General features: G+C 39.8%; 1 protein-coding gene across 4 annotated transcripts in view; it reads left to right on the top strand.

The window, feature by feature from the left end:
• Positions 1 to 23,564, top strand: part of PRKCI (protein kinase C iota) — a 53,377-nt gene that overhangs the window by 22,098 nt on the left and 7,715 nt on the right. For 3 of the 4 annotated variants that reach the window (XM_073359458.1, XM_073359457.1, XM_073359456.1), the window contains exons 4-15: positions 1,356 to 1,445; positions 5,317 to 5,367; positions 7,307 to 7,392; positions 10,157 to 10,297; positions 11,500 to 11,554; positions 14,128 to 14,186; positions 14,580 to 14,756; positions 15,051 to 15,148; positions 16,425 to 16,511; positions 18,285 to 18,420; positions 21,256 to 21,343; positions 23,046 to 23,171. In XM_073359458.1, coding sequence (XP_073215559.1) covers positions 1,356 to 1,445; positions 5,317 to 5,367; positions 7,307 to 7,392; positions 10,157 to 10,297; positions 11,500 to 11,554; positions 14,128 to 14,186; positions 14,580 to 14,756; positions 15,051 to 15,148; positions 16,425 to 16,511; positions 18,285 to 18,420; positions 21,256 to 21,343; positions 23,046 to 23,171 — 1,194 coding nt within the window. Of the gene's footprint in view, positions 1 to 1,355; positions 1,446 to 5,316; positions 5,368 to 7,306; positions 7,393 to 10,156; positions 10,298 to 11,499; positions 11,555 to 14,127; positions 14,187 to 14,579; positions 14,757 to 15,050; positions 15,149 to 16,424; positions 16,512 to 18,284; positions 18,421 to 21,255; positions 21,344 to 23,045; positions 23,172 to 23,564 lie in introns of those variants that run through there. The other variant, XM_073359459.1, reaches the window with a different exon arrangement.

Below are 23,564 nucleotides of genomic sequence, written 5' to 3'. Positions count from 1 at the left end.
AGGAAAGAGGAAGTTTATACTTGCTGCCAAAACATTTTAGTAGGTGATCATCTAACAACAAAAATTGCGAAGGGTTGGGACATTACATGTGATATCAGTGATAAAATCACATGATCATGAGAACGAAAATTAAAATATAGTCAAATCCACATTTTCTGTAGGTAAATGTAAGGTAAAAAATGGTCAGGTCTGTTATGACATCCCCATTCAGCTGTGATTCATGCTGCAAAAGTTAGGGCGAATAGTCCCTTGTGGGCCAAGGGGCAGTGGGGAGAGAACAACTACATATTTATCATCCTTCAGATTTTGAGTTTAAGACTATCATTCATTTTATATCTTCATCCAGGTTAATTTGAGGAAAGTACTAGAGTATTGGCTGCCTTTTTTTTCCTCTTCACTTTAAGGTTTTGTGTCTGATAGGAAGGATGGAGAAAATATAAAGGCGAAGTTAACCCAGTTTTAACATTGTGCATTTATGAAATATTAGAATGTGTGTGAAATCTTGAGCGAAATCTTAATAATCTCATGTGGTGAAGTAGTACCTACTCAGGCTCATGAACCCCAAAACCACTTAATATTTGAGAGCTTTAGTGTGCCTGCCTCTTACTGGGCATCCCTTTTGAGGCTGAGGCAGTCCTGATTCTGATGGAAGTTGGAAGTGCACATACCTGCTGGAGGAGAATCTTCTTTTTTTCCAGCTTGAACTAATTTGTTGAAGAAAGATCTAGAGATAGCAGACAGCCTTCCCATGCGATTCATAGCTCCCTTGAAAGTAATGCTGTGCTACAACTACAATAATCTTTTCTAGCATCATAGATACTAGATGTATGTGCAAGAACAGCATGATGTTTAGAAAGAAGATTGTCTACACAGTGCCAGTGCTGTTTGAAACATGACTACACCAGTGCACACTAGGGAACTTTTTAGTGCACACCAGCAGGGCCCACATGTACACTTAGTGCATGACACACTGGTGCACACTGAAGTTTTCATCCCAGCTGGTACGCACTAATGCACGGTGTAGACACGCCCTTAGATCTGTAGCTCGCATTTAGTCCTACCCAGTCTAAATGGGTGTGATAACAGGTCATATGTGTAAAGACTTGTAAATCAAAATAGTTACTGAGTAAATAGGTCTTAACTTCTTCTTTATTCTGGAGGGAGTTCAGATGGCGTCTCTGGAATATGATTCTTTCAGGATGACTGTTGAAATATTAATATTGAGGCTGCTAATATTAATCTAGATACTAGCATAAATATTCATAGTATTACTGTGATTTAAAATTAAGTGCTGCTAGTCTTGGGAGGACTCCGTCACAATGCTGTATTCTCAAATTGAATTGATTCTTTTTTAGGAGACCCATGCACAGTTTCTTCTCAGCTGGAGTTAGAGGAAGCCTTTCGGTTGTATGAACTAAACAAGGATTCAGAGCTTCTAATTCATGGTAGGATAGAACTTGCTGTCTTTCTCCTTACACCCATGGGCCAGTACATATTTTTTTTTTCTGTATAAGTTGATACTTTATGGCCTATCTCATAATATCTGAATATTGAGGATCCTTCTCTATTTTGCACTTTTCTCCGTCTCTCCATCCCAAACATCAAAGCCTCATATGGCAAAAAACATTCAGTGGCCTCATGGCAAAAAACTGCCCCAAACTCCCATCGTAGTATGTCAGCACTTCCTTAATTGGAGGATACATACTTCTCCTTGTACTACATTAAATACACCAAAATGAAGGATGGAAGGGTCTGGCCATCACCACTGCTTTCCTGTTTATAGTCACAAGAGACTGAGCGATGTATATCATGCAATGTCCTAACATATGTTTCCTGTTCAGTGCTTTAGAGTAGGGGTTGTATTATTAGGAAAAACAAATTTCACTTAGCTCCATCCACAGTCCCAAACTATCTTTTTGTTTAAACTTGAAATTCTTCGGAAAGTGATGGGTCACCAGAGAAATGATGATAGTATGTGCCACAGAATATTTGGCCCCTGCTTCAGTGAAAGTGAGACAGCCCCAACATTCAGTGCCAGTCTGCTTGGAAGGAGGGGAAAATACCTTCACAGTCCTGGATTTGGGAATCAATTTATTTCTGTGCACATGAGCAAGAATCATAACTTCTAACTCCAGTCATACTTGGTTATTGCTGTTGTCCTAATTACTGTTTCATTTTTCAAGATTCCTAAAATGATGGATCTTTCTACCTCCTAGGACAGAATTCCTAATGTTAACTATCTTCACTATGGGAAGGCATGGGGGAAGAGGCAAAATTCCATGTATTTAATGTAGTATCTGGCATTCACTTCTGAGAGTGTCTGTAGGTCAAGAAGTAATGGGCTTAATCTGCAGCAAGGGAATTTTTGGTTAGCTATTAGGAAATTGCAAACCATAAGTGTAGTTAAGCTCTGGAATAGGCTTCTGGGGAGGTTGTGGAATCCCCATCATTGACAGTTTTTAAGAAACTTTCAGGGATGGTCTAGGTTTAATTAGTCCTGCCTGAATGCAAAGAGCTGGACTTGAGGACTGCTCCGGATCCCTTCTAGTTTCTACTTAGTTCAAATAGATCATTACCCAAGTCTTTGCATACATGGTGATATACTGTAATACAATGGCTCTCATCCTTTCCAGGCTACTGTACCCTTTTCAGGAGTCTGATTTGTCTTGTGTACTCCCAAGTTTCACCTCACTTAAACTACTTGCTTACAAAATAAAACATAAAAATACAAAAGTGTCTCAGCACACTATTACTGAAAAATTGCTTACTTTCTCATTTTTATCATATAATTATAAAATCAATTGGCATAAATATTGTACTTACAATTTCACTATATAGTATATAGAGCAGTATAAACAGGTCAGTATAAAATTTTAGTTTGTACTGACTTCACTAGTACTTTTTATGTAGCCTGTTGTTAAACTAGGCAAATACCTAGATGAGATGGCATACCCCCAGAAGTACATGTATCCCTGGTTGAGAACCACTGCTGTAATATGCTTTCACTTCTGCCTTGACTCCACTTCAGTTGTGACAGGCTGAAGTGATTTAAACTAGCACCATGTCTAACTGTGCTCAGTGGTCTACACTAGTGCTTCCTCTGTTACTATTTCCAGTGGAGAGTCCTGGGTGCTAGGCAAACTGTGAAAAGTACTAGTGTAGGCAAGACCATAAATGCCTGGTTATTAAAGCACCATAAGGTGAACTGTCAGGCTGGAAGGAGGTTACTAGTGGAGTTCCTCAGGGATTGGTTTTGGGACCAATCTTATTTAATCTTTTTATTACTGACCTTGGCACAAAAAGTGGGAATGTGCTAACAAAGTTTGTGGATGACACAAAGCTGGGAGGTATTGCCAATACAGAGAAGGACCGGGATATCATACAGGAAGATCTGGATGACCTTGTAAACTGGACTAATAGTAATAGGATGAAATTTAATAGTGAAAAGTACAAGGTCATGCATTTAGGGATTAATAACAAAAAATTTTGTTATAAGCTGGGGATGCATCACTTGGAAGTAACGGAGGACGAGAAGGACCTCTGAGTATTGGTTTATCACAGGATGACTATGAGCCACCAATGTGATATGGCCATGAAAAAAGCAATGTGGTCTTGGGATGCATCAGGCGAGGTATTTCCAGTAGAGATAAGGAGGTGTTAGTACCGTTATACAAGGCAGGGGTGAGACCTCATCTGGAATATTGTGTGCAGTTCTGGTCTCCGATGTTTAAGAAGGATGAATTCAAATTGGAACAGGTACAGAGAAGGGTTACTAGGATGATCTGAGGAATAGGAAACCTGTCTTATGAAAGGCGACTCAAAGAGCTTGGCTTGTTTAGCCTAACCAAAAGAAGGCTGAGGAGAGATTTGATTGCTCTCTATAAATATATCAGCGGAGGGAGAGGAATTATTTAAGCTCAGTAACAATGTGGACACAAGAACAAATGGATATAAACTCGCCACCAGGAAGTTTAGACTTGAAATTAGACAAAGGTTTCTAACCATCAGAGGGGTGAAGTTCTGGAACAGCCTTCCAAGGGGAGCAATGGGGGCAAAAGACCTATCTGGCTTCAAGACTAAGCTTGATAAGTTTATGGAGGAGATAGTATGATGGGATCTTTGACTATTAGCAGTAAATATGCCCAATGGCCTGTGATGGGATGTTAGATGGGGTGGGATCTGAGTTACCACAGAAAATTCTTTCCTGGGTGTCTGGCTGGTAAGTCTTACCCACCTGCTCAGGGTTTAGCTGATCGCCATATTTGGGGTCTGGAAGGAATTTTCCTCCAGGGCAGATTGGCAGAGGCCCTGAGGGTTTTTCGCCTTCCTCTGCAGCATGGGGCATGGATCACTTGCTGGAGGATTCTCTGCACCTTGAAGTCTTTAAACCACAATTTGAGGACTTCAGTAGCTCAGACATAGGTTAGGGGTTTGTTGCAGGAGTGGGTGGGTGAGATTCTTTGGCCTGTATTGTGCAGGAGGTTAGGCTAGATGATCATAATGGTCTCATCTGACCTTAAAGTCTATGATTCTATAACGTGGGGTATTTATGGTTGAGGTTCCTGAGCTCGGGTCCATGGCCTGCGGGTGGTCTTTAGAGAGCTTGCTGGTTACATGGTGCTGGCTTCTCAGTTACTGTTGCTCAGTTACCTTATTTGACATGTAAAAATACACTAAACAATTTCCTAATATTACTTTGCCATGTAGGCAACTGCTGTAGCTGTCACGTGGACACTACGACTAAAAATGAGTTGAGATGTAGCCATTAAAAATGTTAAAGTGTACTTAATGCTTATAGTAAAAGTCTGATCTATAGATTTGGTAGCAATACAGCTCTTCTGATGAGTACTTGAAGCCAGTTTTTGTGTCCGTGATAATATCAGATGAACAAACTTGCATTAATCATTCATGTTCTTGTGAGGGAAGTATTGTAATCCACATTTTACATGCGGAAATGAAGCCAGAATTCTTATTACTTGCCAAAGGTCACAGAAGAAGTCAGGATAGTCTTAGAATGTGGGAGTTCCTGGCTCCAATTCTTTGTTTAAGCCTAGCCTCTAGCATAGCAAGAGGTCTTCAGTGAACTAATTCAGTACAGGTTGGCTTACGGAATGCAGGAGACCTCTTGAGCAGCTGTTTAAAAGAACCTTTTTCAAGGAACCTCATTGGCTTTACACCATAGATCTTTCATTGTCCTTGACATCCTCTTTCTTCCCAGATGATACAAGTGCTTTTCGTATCTGTTGTATATTTTGAAAATGTATCTTTATATCTGAAGTAAAAGATCAATCTGAAGCATTACTCTTTACCTTACAGTGTTCCCTTGTGTACCAGAAAGGCCTGGCATGCCTTGTCCAGGAGAAGATAGTAAGTAGGCATTTTTGTAAAGGAAATACTTTCTGTAAATGGTCATTGTATGGTATCCCAGAACATACGCTGAACTGATTAAAATAGTAGCTTTTTATTTTTCCTCTTGATAAGCTTTGATATAGAACCTAAGAAATTGAAACGGAAATGTGGCTATTACTCTTCTCAACAGGCTATCCGGTTTTCCGCAAAGATGGATAGCCATGATGACTAACAGTGCTGTCCAATCTTATTAGCTGAAGTGGCCAAAAATCAAACTACGTTTCAGGCACCTTTCAGGCAGTCTCCCGTTGCTGTCTTTCAATGGACTCTGAAAACTGTATATGGTGCTGAAAATGCTTTGCAATTCAATGAAATGGTGGAAGACGGAATTACTGTTTACCTCTTAAATTATACTCTTGGGAATTCCTCGTCGTGCCAATTGAAATTAATATTTTGATTAAGATTGGATTTGCCCAGATAACTTTTTGAATGGATTATGCAGCTGAGGCTTTCCTTCCCCATGCTCCCCAATATATTTGATTTTACAATGGTTTGCATTCAACCGCTGCTCTTAAATTAAGGTTGCAGACCTGCCCATTCATCCTTGGATGTGGTCCCACCAGATCAGCTTATCATGTTCATAAGGCAGTGTGAGGAATCTTGCAGTGTTGGTATGTGACTACTTTTTCTCTGACACCACAGAAGACAAGTCTCCCAGAGGTTGGGACTTTCAAACACATTCCTACGCAGCTTACAGAAAACTAAGAGTTTCTGGTATTTTGCAATTAGCTTCCTGTGCTGAGAAAATCTCATGAGAACCAATTCAGACCTTTACAACAGAAGTAAACCCACTTGATGCAAGTTGCGTGTTTTCATCCAACATGAACTTGTTAAAATTTTTGTGCTGGAAGGCACATTGAGTTAATATTGTAGGTCTTGCTACACTCAAAGTTGTGCTGTATTTTGTCACTCCTGGATAAGAATTTACCTAATTTGTAACCACTCATGCCTCTTTGTTTTACTTGCTCCAGCTTGCCCCCTAACATGACCATTTCTTTTACATGTCAGCTTCTCCTGGACAGTTACCAATTTGCTGGTTGAATATTGTAGGTGGATCTTTGGAGTTCTTGTCACCAGTAAAGAAGTGTCATATTTTTTTTTGTCTTCCTGCGTACAGCAGTGGTTGTCAATTTATAGATTCAGTTCAGCTCCTGCTCTTGAAATTTGAGGTCATGTTACCCAAGTGTTAATTGTTAGTTCTCTACTAGTTCTTAAGAAAAGCCTCAGCTTTAACTTGGGTGCTTAAAGCTATAAAAAAGCATACTATTGGTATGAATGAAACCCATTTAAAATTTATTTGGTTTGCTTGACCATACACATGGATGATAAGTGTGACATCACTCAGATTTTTAGAAACTGGCATTCCCAAACGTAAGTGGATTTGAAAAACAACTTAAGATGCAGTTCTGTGTGGTTCAGTGTGGTCCTAATGTGGTACTGCCAGTGCAAAATGCATTGTGTGATGGCAGCTGTGGGCCTAAAATATCAGGGAATTATAGTGCAGCAAACAAAGTGTAAATCAGGGCACTCCTCTTTATTCTTTCAATTTAAATAAAATAGTTGGTTTTTTATTCAAATATTTGTAATACCTGGACAATCTCCATTCTCTTGGCTCAGTCTTGAATGCTTTTAGGCAATAGCAATTATTTGTAATTACCATCAGGGTTCGGAGGTTTTGGTTGGTGGGGGCAGCACTCACGTCAGTGAAGAGGTTTTAGAGTCCTAAATTGTAGTTTCTGTTCATGGCAAGACATTCCCATTGACATCAAATTCTGCTGGAGTAGAGACTTACAGGATTGGGCCCTTTATTTGTAAATTAGTGTATAAAGTGTCCATGAATGTGTTATGGTGTAATGTTCACACTTGCATGGATATAATTGTATTTTACTTATCTTAGAATCTATTTATCGTCGCGGTGCCCGGCGGTGGCGGAAGCTCTATTGTGCAAATGGTCATACTTTCCAAGCTAAGCGATTTAACAGGGTAAGACTTTCCATGGGTAGTTGAATGGAATGTTAAAATCTTGATGCACTGGCCTTCTCTTCTGTAGTTGTACTATTACTGCCTCCAAAGATTAAAATGTTCATTGTCTAAAGAAAATGGACTTTGCCCTCAGTGTATCAAATAAGGTGGTTCCTTTTATATAAGTTCTGATAACCAGAAAGTATACAGAAGTAACTCAAGTTTACATTTCTGGCTTCAACACCTCTCATTTCTTTGTTTATAGTGTAAGTAGTTTTTTTGGTTAATCTCTAGTATTTGGTCTTTTGATAACCCTGTGCTTTCAGTAAAATTTGCCACTTGGACTATTTAAATGTTACACACTTAAATAGGTAAATTATAACCCAAATTCACTGATTATTTTTTTTTAATCCAAAGCACACCAAAAAATTTATTATTTCAACGGTACATAACACCAATATTCTTTTAATTTTGTTTGCAGAGGTTAGATGCCAGCACTGATTTTAAATGGCTGTGAGCTGGCAGAGCACTCTGGGTACTGAGCTACCAATAGGCATTGTCACTGTTTTGAACTCTAGGAACAAACCAGTTTGAGTCACTTGTGTTACAGGGATTTCTCTTTATGGTTTACCAGTAAGAATTAAGGTGTTCAGCCAGCCCAGCCTCCATATGCTGGAGTAAGAGGAATCAAAAGTAACAAGCATGTATTTGTCATATTAACTGTAAGAAATTATTTACTTTTTAGGTACTTTTTTCAGACTTGTTTAAAACATTTAAACATGGTGTAAGAAAATCTGCAATGTGTAATGAGTAGTATTTGCATAATACAGGTCCATAGACAATATATCTTCTCCCCTTCACCACTGGACTCAAACACATGGAATTTCTCTCCAGCTCCCTCCTTGACCCTCTCCAAGTCTGGTTTCTGCTCTTTGTTCCACTGAAGCAGCTCTTTCCAAAGTCTCTTGAGTGACCTCTAACTAGCCGCCTCTATGGTTGTTTGTCCCCAGTTGCTTTGTTAGTGTTCATTTTGTGGATTGTCCTCTTCCTGTTTCTATCAGTGAGTATTGCCCAAAGCTCAGTTTGTGAGGCCCTCCTACACACACCTCTAAGTGTACTGAAACTGCTGCTTATGTTAATAGCTTTATTACTACCTTGTGCTCCTCATCTATTATACCCATTTAACTCCTGGGGGAATACTTCACCAAAAATAATTCTGCACACAATATTTTAAAATTCTGCATATTTTGTTTGTCAAAATAACACAATATAATGTCAGTTTCAATTATTTTGGTAATTTATTTCAGAATACCTGTCAACAAATAGGTCTGTAATAATACAGACAACAAAAATTCAGGAAATGCTTTTTGACAGTTTCCTTACTAGACATATTAATACAGAACTTTGAGTAGTAATTCCTTTAAACTGTAGTACAGAAACGTATTTCCTGCACCCCTCAAAAGCAGTGCAAAGGGAGTCAAGGATAATGAAAGAGCTAAGGGAGCAGAGTTGCCAATTTTCTGTTTGCAGAAAGCCGAAAATCCTTGTCCCACCCCTTCTTCAAGGCCCCGCCCTCTGTTCACTTCTTCTCCTCCCCCACCCCCAGTCACTCACTCATTTTCACCAGACTGGGGAAGGGGGTTGGGGTGCAAGAGGAGGTGAGGGCTCTGGCTAGGGGTGTGGTCCCTGGGATGGGGCCAGAGATGAGGGGTGCAGGAGGGGGCTAGGAGTTGGGGCTGAGGGGTTGTGTAGGAGGGGGCTCCAGGCTAGGGCAGGGGGTTGGGGTGTGGAAGGAGGTATGGGCTGGGGGTGTAGGCTCCAGAGTGGGGCCAGAAATGAGGGGTTCAGGGTGCAGGCTGGGGCAGCAGATTGGGGTGCAGGAGGGGGTGAGGGCTCTAGGGTGGGGCCTGGGATGAGGGGTTTGGAGTAGTAGGGGGCTCTGGGCTGGGGCAGAGGGGGTTCAGGGTGTGGGAGGGGGCTCCAGGCTGGGGCAAGGTGTTGGAGTACAGGAGGAGATGTGGGCTTTGGGAGCAAGTTTGGGTGTAGGACAGGGCTGAGGTCTGGGGCAGGGGGTTGAGGTGTTGGAGGGGGTTTAGGGTGTGGGCTCCGGGCAGTGTTTACTTCAGGCAGCTCCCATAAACTGCCAGCATCTTCCTCTGTCTCCTAAGCATAGTGGTGCAGAATTCCTCCAGGACTATCACTTGTTTTCTCTTGTCATATACATAGATTGAAAGCAATTTGTTGCAGAGACCATCTTTTTTTAAGGGTACAGTGGCAAGTATGATGGGGTCCTGATTGACGTTTGTGTTCTACTGCAGAGGTTCCCAACCTTTTTCTTTCTGAGCCCCCTTCCCTCCTGCCCCACAATGTGCTATAAAAACTCCACTGCCCACCTGTCATAACTATTTATTTTTTTCTGCATATAAATGTCAGGGCCAGTGTCAGGGGTAGCTAGCAGGGCAGTTGCCCTGAGCCCCATCCCATAGGGGCCCCCACAAAGCTACATTGCTCAGGCTTCTGCTTCAGCCCTGGTTGCAGGACTCAGGGCCCCGGGCTTCAGCCCCATGCAGTGGGGCTTAGGCTTTCTGTCCTGGGCCCCAGCAAGTCTAATGCTGGCCCTGCTTGGCAGACCCCCTGAAATCTGCTCACAGCCCCCCCGCGGAGGCCTGGACTCCTGGTTGAGAACCACTGTTCTACTGTAATATAAACAATGAAAATGCTGCTGGTTGTTTTCCTGTTTCTAGTGTTTATTTTTAATCTGAATTTTGTTGATTTGTCATCTTAGCGAGCTCATTGTGCCATCTGCACTGACCGAATTTGGGGCCTGGGGCGTCAGGGATATAAATGTATCAACTGTAAACTCCTTGTTCACAAGAAGTGCCACAAACTAGTCAACATTGAATGTGGCCGCCACGCACTACAACCAGTAAGTGAAATTATCTAGTAACTATTCTGAAATAAAACTTCATAGCATAGTGGAATGGTAACTAGGGAAATGGTCCCCAAACTCTGCAATGCTGAGGACCTTAGTGGCAATTGGACAGGAGCCTGATACCTGCACCCAACTTGCATATCTGTGTATCAAAAATAAATGTACATCCCTGCCTGTTGCTTGTATCTGTATTTATTTAATTGATGCTACTTGTATAATGCTCTACATCTTCAAATGCCATAGGGGAAAAAAATATGGTTCCTCACATATCACTATTGAGTGGGAAAGTAGGTCTCCAATTTTACAGATGGGAAAATCTGAGGCACAGAAGTTGCAGTTTGGCCAAAGCCACACAGCAAGTCAACTATGTTTAGCCCATAATATCATAACTAGGATTACCTGTCAGACATCATCAAAACATTGCAGATCAGTTTGTCTTCACCCTGCAATTAAAAAGGAGACAACTACAGCCACATCTTAAGAATTCAACAGGCTGTATTTTGGGCATCCCTGAACTAGTCAAATGACTAGTAAGGCCATTTGAACTTTTCTTGTCTATCCCATTCCCACTGCTCTATTTTTTCTCTACTGGAGTAGATTGCTATTTCAGTATCTGTCTGAAGTATGAATAAATCTGGATCTATGTAGAATTAATAGAATAGTTCCAAAATAGTTGCCGCCTTCATGCATTTCTGATATACTTTTTTTTATAGTGAGGATAATTAACCATTCAAACAATTTATCAAGATTCATTGTAGATTCTTCATCACTGACCATTTTTAAATCAAGAGTGGATTTTTTTCCTAAAATATATGGTCTTGGAATTATTTTGAGGATGTTCTATGGCTTGTGTGAACAAGAGATCAGAGTAGATCACAATGGTCCCTTGTGCAATCTGTGATAACTATTTGAATTATGCCAATATGGATGCTGCTTAGTCTAACTTTTAAATTTTAACTAGAATATGTTAATCAGATAACGATCATATATGATAGTCTGGGTTTTTTTAAGTAAAATGTGAAAGGAATAGGAACTGGAGTCCCCTAGTTAAACTTGGCTCTGTCTAAAAAGGAGTCTGAGTCTCGGACTTAAAGGGACAAATGCCTCTGCTCTTCCATTTTCAGTCCTAAAGATATAGTTAATTGTTACAAACTCTAATAGGCAAGAAATGAACCATTACTGTGAACATTTTGTAGGAGCCTGTAATACCTATGGATCAGTCATCAGTGCACCCAGATAACATAGAACCAGGTAAGATGAATGAATAAATGTATTTTTATATAAAGTTTCTGCAATTTCAAGTACTTTAACTCTGAAATAATATATTAATTCAGTTTAATTATGATTTGTTAAATAATTTAAAACATTGCATGTGAACAAACAGAATAATTTTATGTAGTGTTGTTGTTGCCATGTTGATCCCAAGATATTAAAGACACAAGGTAGGTGAGGTAATATTTTTTTTTATTGGACTAACTTCTGTTGGTGAGAGACAAGCTTTCAGGCTACACAGAGTTCTTCCTCAGGTATGGGAAAGGTACTTAGGGATTGTCTTCATGTACAGCAGCACAGCTACACCAGTGCACCTGCACCACTGTAGCGCTTTAGTGAAGATGCTACTATGCCTATGGGAAAGTTTCTCCCGTCAGCGTAGTTAATCCATCTCCCTGAGAGGTGGTAGCTATGCTGACAGGAGCAGCTCTCCCATCAACATAGCACGGTCTACACAGGGGGTTATGTTGTATAACTACATTGCACAGGGGTATGGATTTTTCACATGCCTGAGCGAAGTAGTTATACCGATTATAGGTCTGTAGTGTAGAGCTGGCCTTAGAATGTTACAACTAAATACAAGATCAAACAGATAGTGTAGCATAAGTAGTTAGGACATATTCTAAGGGACCACTGAAGGTGAAGTGGCCTATTAACACCCCTGTAGTCATAGGACAAAAAAGGAGAGTTAACTGGTTACAGGTTGTTGCAATAAACCATAAATCTGCTGTCTTAAGACCATACTTTTTTTTTTAAAGCATCTAGCAAAGTTATGAATTTAAGCTCCCAGGCTTGTCTTTTGAAAGTGTTGTGCAGGCTTTCCACTCAGGATGAGGCCTGATAAGTCAGAGTGATCAATTTCTGAATTGTTCACCCACTTAGGTGATATGGTGTGTGTTGTCTTTTATCATTTCCTGTGATAGTTCATTTGAGATCAGTGACTGTTTGGTTTTACCCAAATAGTTGTTGTTGGGGCATTTAGTGCACTGGATGAGGTATGTCATGTTGTGATAGGCATGTGTAGGACCCATGGAAGGTGTGTTGGGGGTGGTGGTGATCATTGTAGCAGTGGAGATGTCTGCGGGTTTTGCATCTGTTCTGGCAGGGCCTGGTGCAGCTTTGACTTAGTGTGTCCTGGTCTGTGGAGAGCTTGCTTCTGATGAGGTTGGGGCATTGTTTGAAGGCCAGAAGAGGAGGTTCAGAAAAGATTTTTTTTTTTCAGGATGGGATTCCCATCATATATGGGTTTTAGCTATTTGATTTCCCCATATGGGTTCAAGTGTGGGGTGGAAGGTGACAACTAGGGGTGTGCATTCGGAGGGGTTTTTTATTTCTGAATTGAAGCAGGTTGTCTTGGGGTATTTCGGTGGAGTGTCCTTGTTTTTGGTAAAGGTAGTTTTGAGTGTATTAAGGTGTATTCCCTGGATTTTCTCCTCAGAGCATATTCTGTGGTATGAGTGCCTGGGTGTAGATAACCGATTTCTTGGTATGTTTGGGTTGGTTACTGGCTCTGTGAAGGTAGGTCTGGTGATCTGAGGGTTTCTTGTATATAGCTGTCTGTATGGTTCCATTGTTGAAGCTCACTGAGTTTTCCAAGAACTTGATGCTAGTGTGGGAGTGTTCCAGAGAGAGTTTAGTGGATGTGTGGTGGTGCTTGAAGTTGTGGTGGAAATTTGAGGGTGTTTGTCATCTATCCAGAGCACAAAAATATCATCCATGTATATCAGGTGTATCACTGGCTTCATGGTACATTTGTGTGAGCTTGTAGTCTGATACCTGATGGGGACCCCATTTTGAAAAGCTAAGGAAAACATCCCTTACTCTCTTCTGTTTAGGGAAAGAGGCCTGTTTTTAAGCCTGTTTATTTAATGCACATGCACAGATCTTTGTACTACACCTTAATCTCCTATCCTGCTGTTCAAATCAAAAGTTTAAAGATGGAGAACAAATATTTCCCCATGTTTTAGGTTTACACCTCTCTGTAAATAGGGTAGCTCTTCAAAAGAATGTGGTGGGTGTGATTTGATTTCTACAAAAATAGAGAGAGAATAAAGTTAACTAGTAGTTAGCATCATGGCAATGTCTTTTATACAAAAATCAAGTTGGAGGGGTATCTAAGTAGGAATAGTAATCTTCACTTTCAAACTTGGATCTAGTCACTATTCTTACCAGTAAAACCAGAATTTAACAGATGCTCCATCTTTTTCTCTCTTTACCATTCTCTGTCTTCAGAAATCACTGCATGAGATCAGCCCAGATAATGCAAGCTACCCTATGTTTTAGAGATTCAAATTTTTAACTTGGAGTCTTGTATTAATTATGAATGAGAGATTCTTCAACAATGTGGTGGTGAAATAGTGTCCAAAGCTTTTTAGCTGGTAAACCAACTTTTAAATCAATATACTCTATTTTTCTTAGAATATTTGCTGAAATCTTTTCTGCTACACTGTAATCCTCTATTTTTGTGCACGGAAGTTTAAAAAATAGAGAATATCTGTCTGTCTTTCATTTAATAGAGTGAACACCTTCATTTTTTTTGCTTGTTCTTTTAGTGATTCCATATAATCCTTCTAGTCATGAGAGCTTGGACCATGTTGGTGAAGAAAAAGAGGTAAAGTGTTTTAGAGCAGTACACCTAACTATTCAAAGGTCTGGAAACGTATATCAGTACTAACTTTAAAATCTTAGCACAAAGCGACCTACATACAGATTACCTAATTTATCTCATGTGCAAACTCAAGTTAGTCTACACAAAGTTTGTGTTTAGACACAGAATTCAATATGCAGGAAAAACTTCAATATGAAACTGAAAGGAGAGATTAAGCATTTTAATCTACAAAGCTGTTCTTTAATAATTATCCCCCCACCCCCCTTTTTATTACTGCTGCAGCACAGTAAATAAGCTATTTGAACCCCCAATATTAAAAAAAAAAAAATCTGCAGTTACCAATATATTATTATAATGGCAAGGTTGCTTAGTTGTGTTTAAAATCTTTATTTATAGGCGATGAGTATTAGAGAAAGTGGCAAACCTTCCTCCAGTCTGGGCCTTCAAGATTTTGATCTGCTCCGAGTTATAGGAAGAGGTAGTTATGCTAAAGTGCTACTGGTTCGATTAAAGAAAACTGAACGCATTTATGCAATGAAGGTTGTGAAAAAAGAACTAGTTAATGATGATGAGGTAAGCAATGTTTCTATCAGTGGACTAAATAATACTTCATTTAGAAAGAACTTGCACACAGTACCCGTAAGAACTAGATTTTCAACCGTACTATAATCACACTATATATTATGCATAAGGCTGCAAGTTTGTCATGGAGGTAAATTGATACAAGTCTGTCTTAATTTATCCTGAAACTAGATGCAAGATGTAAACATTTCAGTGTGTCTGACTGATACAGTTTTAAATAGTATTTGACCTAAGAAATGCAAAGAAGAACATTGTTTTCTAAGCTTGCGATGTTTTTATAAATAGGATATTGATTGGGTACAGACGGAAAAACACGTCTTTGAACAGGCTTCAAATCATCCTTTCCTTGTTGGACTACACTCTTGCTTCCAGACAGAAAGCAGGTAAGGTCAGAAACTATTTGACACTTCATGATATTTTTCATACTGGTAGGTATCCCAAAGGGCTATCCAAATACTGAATGCAGAATAATTACTAAAAACTATAGCACCATAAATGTCTGTGGTGTTTTGTAAACAAAAGGATTCTGAGAAGAAGGGAATTTGAAGGAGGGATGTTTCCTTCCTTGAAGAAAGAAACTGTCCTAAGCATAGGAGACAGTATGATAGAAGAAAAAGCCCAATATGGGAGAAAAGAAGTAGGAACATAGAGAATGAGAGGGAGTATGAAGAAATGAGAACAGATGTAATGTGTGGGGGGGGGGATGATGATGTTACATGGGGCCTCGAAGAGGGAAAGGAGCTTGAATATGATGCTGTTAAATAGGAAATGAATGAAGGAATTCAAAAAGGAGTGGTGAGGTGGCAGGAGAGATTACTTTAGTAGTGGTATTTGATAGCTTGGATATGAGAGAGAAGGTTAAAAATAATAAAGGCAAAAGATGGCCAAGATGGCTTAAGCAGCAAGGATAGTGAGAAAATTGCATTTTGTTTATGTTGTATTAGAGGGACCTTGTCGGAGACTGGATATATGAGTGAGAAGTCAAATACAACACTGGATAAATGAAGGATAGTTGGGTTGTCAGTGATGGAAATCATGAGGAAACATAAGTTCAGCTTTAAAGTTTGTGATAACTTTTGAGATGTGTCAGGCAATGAGAGGCACAGCTGGACTAAATGGTGGGATTGGGTGTATGGAGGTCGATTTGGGAACCATTCACAATTGGGCGTGGGTAGTTCAGACAGAGCATTGATTGTTCAGTGGTAGGATTCTTAATTCAAAAGGAATTACTTTGGGAACGCTCTACAGGAGGTCAGACTGGATGCTCACAATGTTCCCTTCTGGCCTTGGAATCTATAGAATTGTTTTTGTATAACACCTATAAATGTTGTTAAAGAAAGTTAGAAATCCTGGTGGTTTGGGAGAATGGGAAGAGTTAATTACCTTCCTTTAGTAATAAAGGAAGCCCCAGGACAAATTCTGTTTGTTTGGCTGTTGAGAGAGGCCCTGAAATATGGAGACATGAACATAAGATGTTGGAATGGGAGTAATCCATTCTAATCCATATTCTGAGAGAGAGAGAGAAGGAGAATCCTTGCTAGACCCTTTCAGTCCTTCTGTTCAGAAGTTATCAAGCTCCAAGAACTGTGAGGGTAAAAAAGATCAAATGAAAAGTTGAAACAATCAATTTTTGCATTAATATACCTTTGTGTGTTTCAGATTATTTTTTGTGATAGAGTACGTAAATGGAGGTGATTTAATGTTTCATATGCAGCGGCAGAGGAAACTGCCCGAGGAGCATGCCAGGTATGTTTAATCTGAGAGAATATTGTTCGCATGAAATCTGTTTCTGACATGATGCAGCAGTGCAAAGTTTGTTGACACTGGCCTCCCAACTCTTGTATCCTCCAAATGGAAAGGAGCTAAGAGATGGCGATATTTGTCAAAAAAAATTCTACTTTTTCTGTTAGATGAGTGCCTATAAGTAGCTATTTAATTTTTAGTGCTTTAAGCTACAGATACCTTTTAAATTCAGAATAAAGACCGTAATATTAACCAGAAGTCCTGTTCACACTAGAATCACCCTGAAGTCTAAAGAGTGACTTTGTAATTTTAAATTACAGAGAATAGAATTGGAGAAATGTAGTGCTGAAAAGGACCTTGAGAGGTCATCTAGTCCAGCCCCCTATGCTGAGGCAGGACCCAGTAAACCTAGATCACATCTGTTTGTCCAGCCTGTTCTTAAAAACCTCCAAAGATGGGGATTTCACAACCTCCCTTGGAAACCTATTCCAGTGCTTAACTAATTTTAAAATTACATAGTTTTCCCTAATATCTAACCTCAATCTCAATTACTACTTGTCCTATCTTCAGTGGACACTGAGAACAGTCAATCATCGTCGTCTTTGTAACAGTCTTCAAATATGTTAAGAGCTATCATCCACTCCCCCTTTGTGTTTCTTTTCTCAAGACTAAACATACCCATTTTTTAACCTCCTCTCTTACATCAGATTTGTCTAAACCTTATCGGTTTTTTGCTCTGCTCTGGGCTCTCTCCAATTTGTCCACATCACTCCTAAAGTGTGATGCCCAGAATTGGACACAGTAGTGCAGGTAAGACCTCATCAGTTCCAAGTGGAGCGTGACAATTACTTTGTCTCTTAAACCCCTGAATATTAGCCTTTTCTGCAACTGCATCACGTTGTTGACTCTCATTCAGTTTGTGATGCACTGATTCTCAGATCCTTTTCACAGTACTATCACCTAGCCAGTTATTCCCCATTTTGTAGTTGTGCATTTGATTTTTTTTTTCCCCTTTCTATGTGAAGTACATTGCACCTGTCTTTATTGAATTTCATCTTACTTATTTCGGATCAATTCTCTATTTGTCAATGTCATTTTGAATTCTAATCCTGTCCTCCAAACTGCTAGCAACTGCTCCCAGCTTCATATAATCTTCAGATGTTACGTGTGTACTCTCCACCTTATTATCCAAGTCACTAATGAAAATATTGAATAGTACCAGACCCAGAACTGACCCCAGTGGGTCCCACTCAGTACACCCTCCCAGTTTAACAGTGTACCATATAGATTGTATATTGATAACAGTTAAATAAAGAGGGGTGTGTGTGTGTGTGTATGTATATATAAACCTTCCTAACTTCCATCTCTGCAAACTACTTCTGTGATCTGAGGGTTCAACTGAGTTCTTTCTATTTATGTATCATCACTACTAAGAAAATTCTTCAGCCCCAATTTACATCTGTGCAGCTTCAGTGGGGTCACAAGTGTGACTGAGGTCAGACTTTGTCACTGCAGCATGAAGTTGGTGAACAATTCTGATGTGCAAAAAGGAATAGAATCCTATTCTCTCTTAGATGTATTGGCTCTGCAGGGCTATCAGCAGTGAACGTACTTTTGCACTTATAAGCATCTATGACTGAATAAACAGTATTGGTTTTCAGAGTAGAATTACACGAAGGACACTTTATTGCTGCACTATTTATTATGCTGTAGTTGTAAATCTGTTTTGAAAAACTGAGGGACCTTGTGTCATCAATGTATCTTACTTCATTCTAGGTTTTATTCTGCAGAAATCAGTCTAGCATTGAACTATCTTCATGAGCGAGGGATAATCTACAGAGACTTGAAACTGGACAATGTGTTACTGGATTCTGAGGGGCACATAAAACTCACAGACTATGGCATGTGCAAGGTGAGGGAGAATTATTTCCAAATAGATAAAATGTGAAACTTCTTGCTTGGCTACCTTGTAACTTATGGTAGCTTATTAACTGACTAAGTCTGTTATCAACTTATATACAGCTCATGTGGAAACAAAAGGCTTTATCCCATCTGAAATTAAAAGGAGGAAGGAAGAACAAGAAATGCTGAACTACTCAGATGTGTAAACACTCCTGCCTACAATCCACTGTATATTGGGATCTAAAGCTAATCGCAGAATGTAGCAGGATAAAATAATAAACTGAAAATGGAAAAACACAAAATGAGCGTATTACCCCAACTCTCTGGCTGTGAATGTTTCAGCCTTGTGTTACTTTAAACAGATGAACCCGAACACATTAATTCTATGTACACGCAGATGGGAGTAACAGCTTCCTGTGTCTCCTAGCCAGGAGATGTGTCCACTCAGTCTTCTGAGAATGGGAAAGAAGTCCAGTTCTATAAAGGGCCTTGGCCGCCTCTCCCATATCCCAGCATGCCCCAGCCCAAACAGAAGGAACAGCCTTTTGATACCTGTCTCGGAGGCAGGTTAGGAGCAAGGCCTTTTCTAAAATGGTCATCACTGGGCTGCTGAGCGTTGCTTCCGCACCACAAGAGAACTGCCTTGCTTAGTTTTTCCCCACATCTTCCAGAGGAGTTAAATATTCAGACCAGACTGAAGATAATTCCAGGGAAAAAAATTAAGGCACTACTTCGCTTACAGGCAAAGCAGACAGTAAGGTATGCTTGGGCTACAGAATGAGGATAACAATTCTTTCAGACACTGAGGGGAGAGAGAGGTCTCATCCTAAAAATAGCCACGGAAAATAGGTCATGTAAGGAATATCAGCATGTTTCTTAAAGACTGCGTTACTCTCCCCTTTCCAAAATAGCATTGTCCACTTTCATGCTGTGGATGTAATACTGAAACATGAACTTGTCTTTGCTTGTTGTGCACTTTTCAGTTGTAAGCTGGTTGTTGGGCACTGGAGAAAAATAAGTTGCATAGCAGATGCTTGCCAGGGAAATACAATCACAACTTGTGTGTGGAATTCAGCTTTCAAAATGGTCTAGTTTACTTCTGATTTAAATGATGTTCTTATAAAATGCTTAGGATTGAAAGTCTGCGTCTGCTTGCATGAATTCACTCATTCAATTAAAATGATTGGCAATTAGAATTTCCTCATTGACCACCATTCTGGGTCCATTCCCCTAAACTGGATCCTCATCTCAGAAAGTTTTATTTGTGCTTTTCAGGTGCTTCAGTTTTACAGGGTAGAGCATTCAAGTTTCAGCTATCTTATTAAAGGCCAGGAATGGAGCTCTGCATATGTGCCACTTAAGCTGGGCTCAGTGTCTGTGTTTTTCAGGGAGGAGTAAGAACTACATTGTCTTAAACATAGTGTTAAAAGCTTTTAAGCATTTTGTCATTCCAAATCCATGGCAGTTTATAAAAAAGTGTTTTTTGGCTGCCTAATCATTGTTTATGGGGAATGTCTCTTTCTGTAGTGGGTCTATTTAATGTATAGAGAAGCAAGTTTTCAGTCTTAGGGTCTTTCCTTAAGGTTATTGGATGCCCAAATAGCCATGGCAGCAAAAAACACCCTATCCATATGTCATTGACCAGAGGATTGTGCTTCAATCTATTGGACAGAAATCTGGACATGGCAATCAGAGCTGTTGCTTTCAAAATCCTGAAAAAACACTACTTTTTTCCTTTTTGTTGTTTTTCCTTGGGGGAAAAAAGGGCTTTATGAAGTGAAACCCAACATGCTATGACTTAATGCCATACAGTTATTCATTAAAGGTAAAAATGCTCACACTTTCTGAAACAAAACATAGTTCCCAGTCTATTAACTAGTTAGATCTGCCACTCTGCTGTATCAGCCCTTGGATACCAGTACTTTTCTATTTACTTGTTCAGGCAGTAGGCTGTTAGTGCCACCCAAATCAAGACAAATGTGCTAAAAGCACACTGTTGCAGAACTGGCTGGAGAACAGTGCAGGTGTTTTTAAAACAGTCAAAATTCTGAATTCAATGGTGGTGTGGTCAGGAACGTCACGTCTACGATTTCCCACCATTTTGATGCAACCAATTGTGATACACCACTTCTGCAAACAAAGGTTTGGGATAGGAATCTGGAGTCTGTTTTAAATGCTTTAAAAACAAACAAAAAAAAACTCGTTACTTTCCCTCAGCCATACTTCAACATCTTCTACCTGTCCTGGGCTTAACCTCTGACCTTCATTGTTGGGATCAGTCATGTTGGCTAGTAATAGGAACAGAAGCTTCTCTGAATTGTGTTGTCTGTCATTTTGTGGTTTTTAGCTTTTTAGGTTAGATGAAGCCAGATTTCCACTGACACTGCAATTGCTTTAAATTGTTTTAGATCTGTGTGGTGCCTTGCATGTCATGGGAAAGCACTGCAATCCATTATACCTTAAACACACATTTCTGACTGGTAATTAAGATAGTGTTGCCTAAAACATGATTTGGTTTTTTAATGCATTCAACATAGTGTTTTTGTAACTTAAACATCTAGTGTTTTAGAAAGGGAATATTTAATTTCATTCTTTGACCATTATTAGAAAACAGTGACAGGTGCAATGAAGACAGAGCTTTTCTTAGTGCACTGTACACTCTGCATACAGATCTATTTTTATCGAAGAAATGCATGTAATCTGCATACAAAGCACTATATAAGTCTAGTAACTTATTTTGGTATGGGTCACTACACAAAGTATAGTTGTTTTATATAGTAAACAGAAGTAATTTTTAGCAAATGGTATAAAACTTTCCCCTCTGTTTTTCCTTTCCTTTTTTTAGGAAGGATTAAGGCCTGGAGACACAACCAGCACTTTCTGTGGAACTCCCAACTATATTGCTCCTGAGATTTTGCGAGGAGAAGATTATGGTAATTTGATTTATTTCAGTGCTGCATCATAAAATACTTGAGCTGTAATGCATTTCTGTTAACTTCCTTGTAAAATGATTTGTGGAAGAAAATAAGAATCACCATACTAGATCAGACCTATGATCCAGCATCTTGTTTCCAGCAGTAGTCGGCACTAGATGTTTCACAGGAAGAGGCAAGATATCTCATTTTAGGCAGATGCGGAATAGTCTCCGCGCTCTTTCCCACCCCCCCACCCCCCCGTTAGCTAGTGGTTTAATCCCTTATAATTAGCATTAAACCCTGAAGTATGAGGTTTTAATATCTTCCACAGTTTATTAACATTAGCTATTATAACTCTGGATTGTTATCCATATAAATGTCCAGTTAGTCCCTTTTTCAATCTTGTTAACTTCTTGGCCTCAATGACGTTCTGGGACAGAATTCCATGGTTTAGTTATGCATTTTGTGGGGGGAAGGGGGGAATTCCGTTTTGAATTTGCTACCCTTTAATTTCATAGAATGTTCTCTTGTGTCATGAGACAAGGAACAAACTCCTAATCTCCTGTCTCTATACTATTCATTATGTATTTTCGTCACGTCTCGTCTTATTCATCTTCCTTCTAAGGTAAAGAATCATTCTTCTCGGGGTCCAAGATAAATTTGCCTCTCTCCTGTCTCAGTGGTAAAGCATTTGTTAGCTTAGAACTTGATCATTTGCTCCCTTTTTCACTGTAGCTCTCTTATAAACCTAAGTATTGGGTCACAGATACTATAAAGTAAACAGGTACTTAAGCATTTTAAAATGCTTTATCCATATAAACCTAAGTAAAATGTATCTAGTGACCTTTAATAGCTATTAAAATTTATACAAACACAGTATGTACAAGTTCTATTGTAGGTGTAACACTTTTTTCTCTTTCAGGATTAACTTGGCCACTTTTATAGTTATACTAATACAAAAGGGTATTTTGCTAGTCGCAGACATTTCTGGAACATTGCATTACTTGCATCTTATGTTTTTGGCAAAAGCCTGAGGCTCACCCTATAACCTATCACAGTTGCCTTCCTTCCAGAGGAGGGAGATGGCTTAGTATTGTCTTGTTAGGTATGCTTAATTTTCAGTGACACAAGACCCTTCCTCTTTTCTGCCAGATTCTCCCCAGGCTAAGCAGGCTATCTTTATAGCAGTCCCAGCCTTGAGGAGAATCAAGATACTAGAACTGTTAATTGATCCCTGTCTTCAGCAGTGAACAATAGAATATGTGATGTCACCTGCCTAAATAACCATTGTTGTTTGTTGCAGTGTTTGACACAAATATCTGTGTAACCTTCCACCAAAAAATGCTGTTAATACACAGCTGAGGCTGAGAGTTTTTTATTCCCCCTTAAATACTAACATTACTACTTAAAGTTGAGAACCTAATCTTTAAGGTTCCAGCACCAACCTTTTAAGTCTCCATTCCATCTCCTTCCCGAGTACTGCCTTCCATCCTGCACATAATGAACCAGAGGACTTCTGTTCCCATTGTCATGCCCACCTTAAATGTACAGTAGTCTTTAGGTCATAACTTAACCATTGCATGCCTTTCTGACTATCAAGACGTCCAATTATTCATTTGTAAAATATATCTTGTTCTTCATATAGTTAGCATTGATACTTATTAAAATTAAGTCCTCCCTGATAAAATAGTGCTTATTCTGATTTTTTTTTAAATCCTAGGCTTCAGCGTTGACTGGTGGGCATTAGGTGTACTTATGTTTGAAATGATGGCTGGCAGATCCCCATTTGATATTGTTGGAAGCTCCGATAACCCTGATCAGAACACAGAAGATTATCTCTTTCAAGGTGAGTAGTGGTGAGGTTTTAACGTACAATAGATTCTGCTTATTGGCAATCCTTTGGCTGACAGCAAAAAGTTACCATTATCTGGCAGTTGCCAAAAAGCAAAAGTTAGGTTTGTAGGGCTGCAGCTGAAAGTACTGGAAAGTGCCTTACCTGGCTGCAGCCCTGCAAATCTATCTGTGGGGAGGATGGGTGCAGCTCAGATGCCAGGGCCCCCCCTGAGGAGGGAAAACTGTGGCCAGGGCAGCAGTGGGGGTGCTGGAGGACCACTGAACTGCACAGTACCAATCTCCACTGCTGTCCTGCCGACAGCCTCCTCTCCCAGTCCGCAGCACTGGGTCTCTAGCAGGGTTTCCCCCATTGGGTGTGGATGCAGGCGTCTCTGCCCCTTACCTC

This window comes from Lepidochelys kempii, chromosome 9 (genome assembly GCF_965140265.1).
Source record: "Lepidochelys kempii isolate rLepKem1 chromosome 9, rLepKem1.hap2, whole genome shotgun sequence".
Lineage (NCBI taxonomy): Eukaryota > Metazoa > Chordata > Testudines > Cheloniidae > Lepidochelys > Lepidochelys kempii.
The sequence above is the reverse complement of the archived record's forward strand: the minus strand, read 5'-3'. Positions and strand labels throughout refer to the sequence as shown.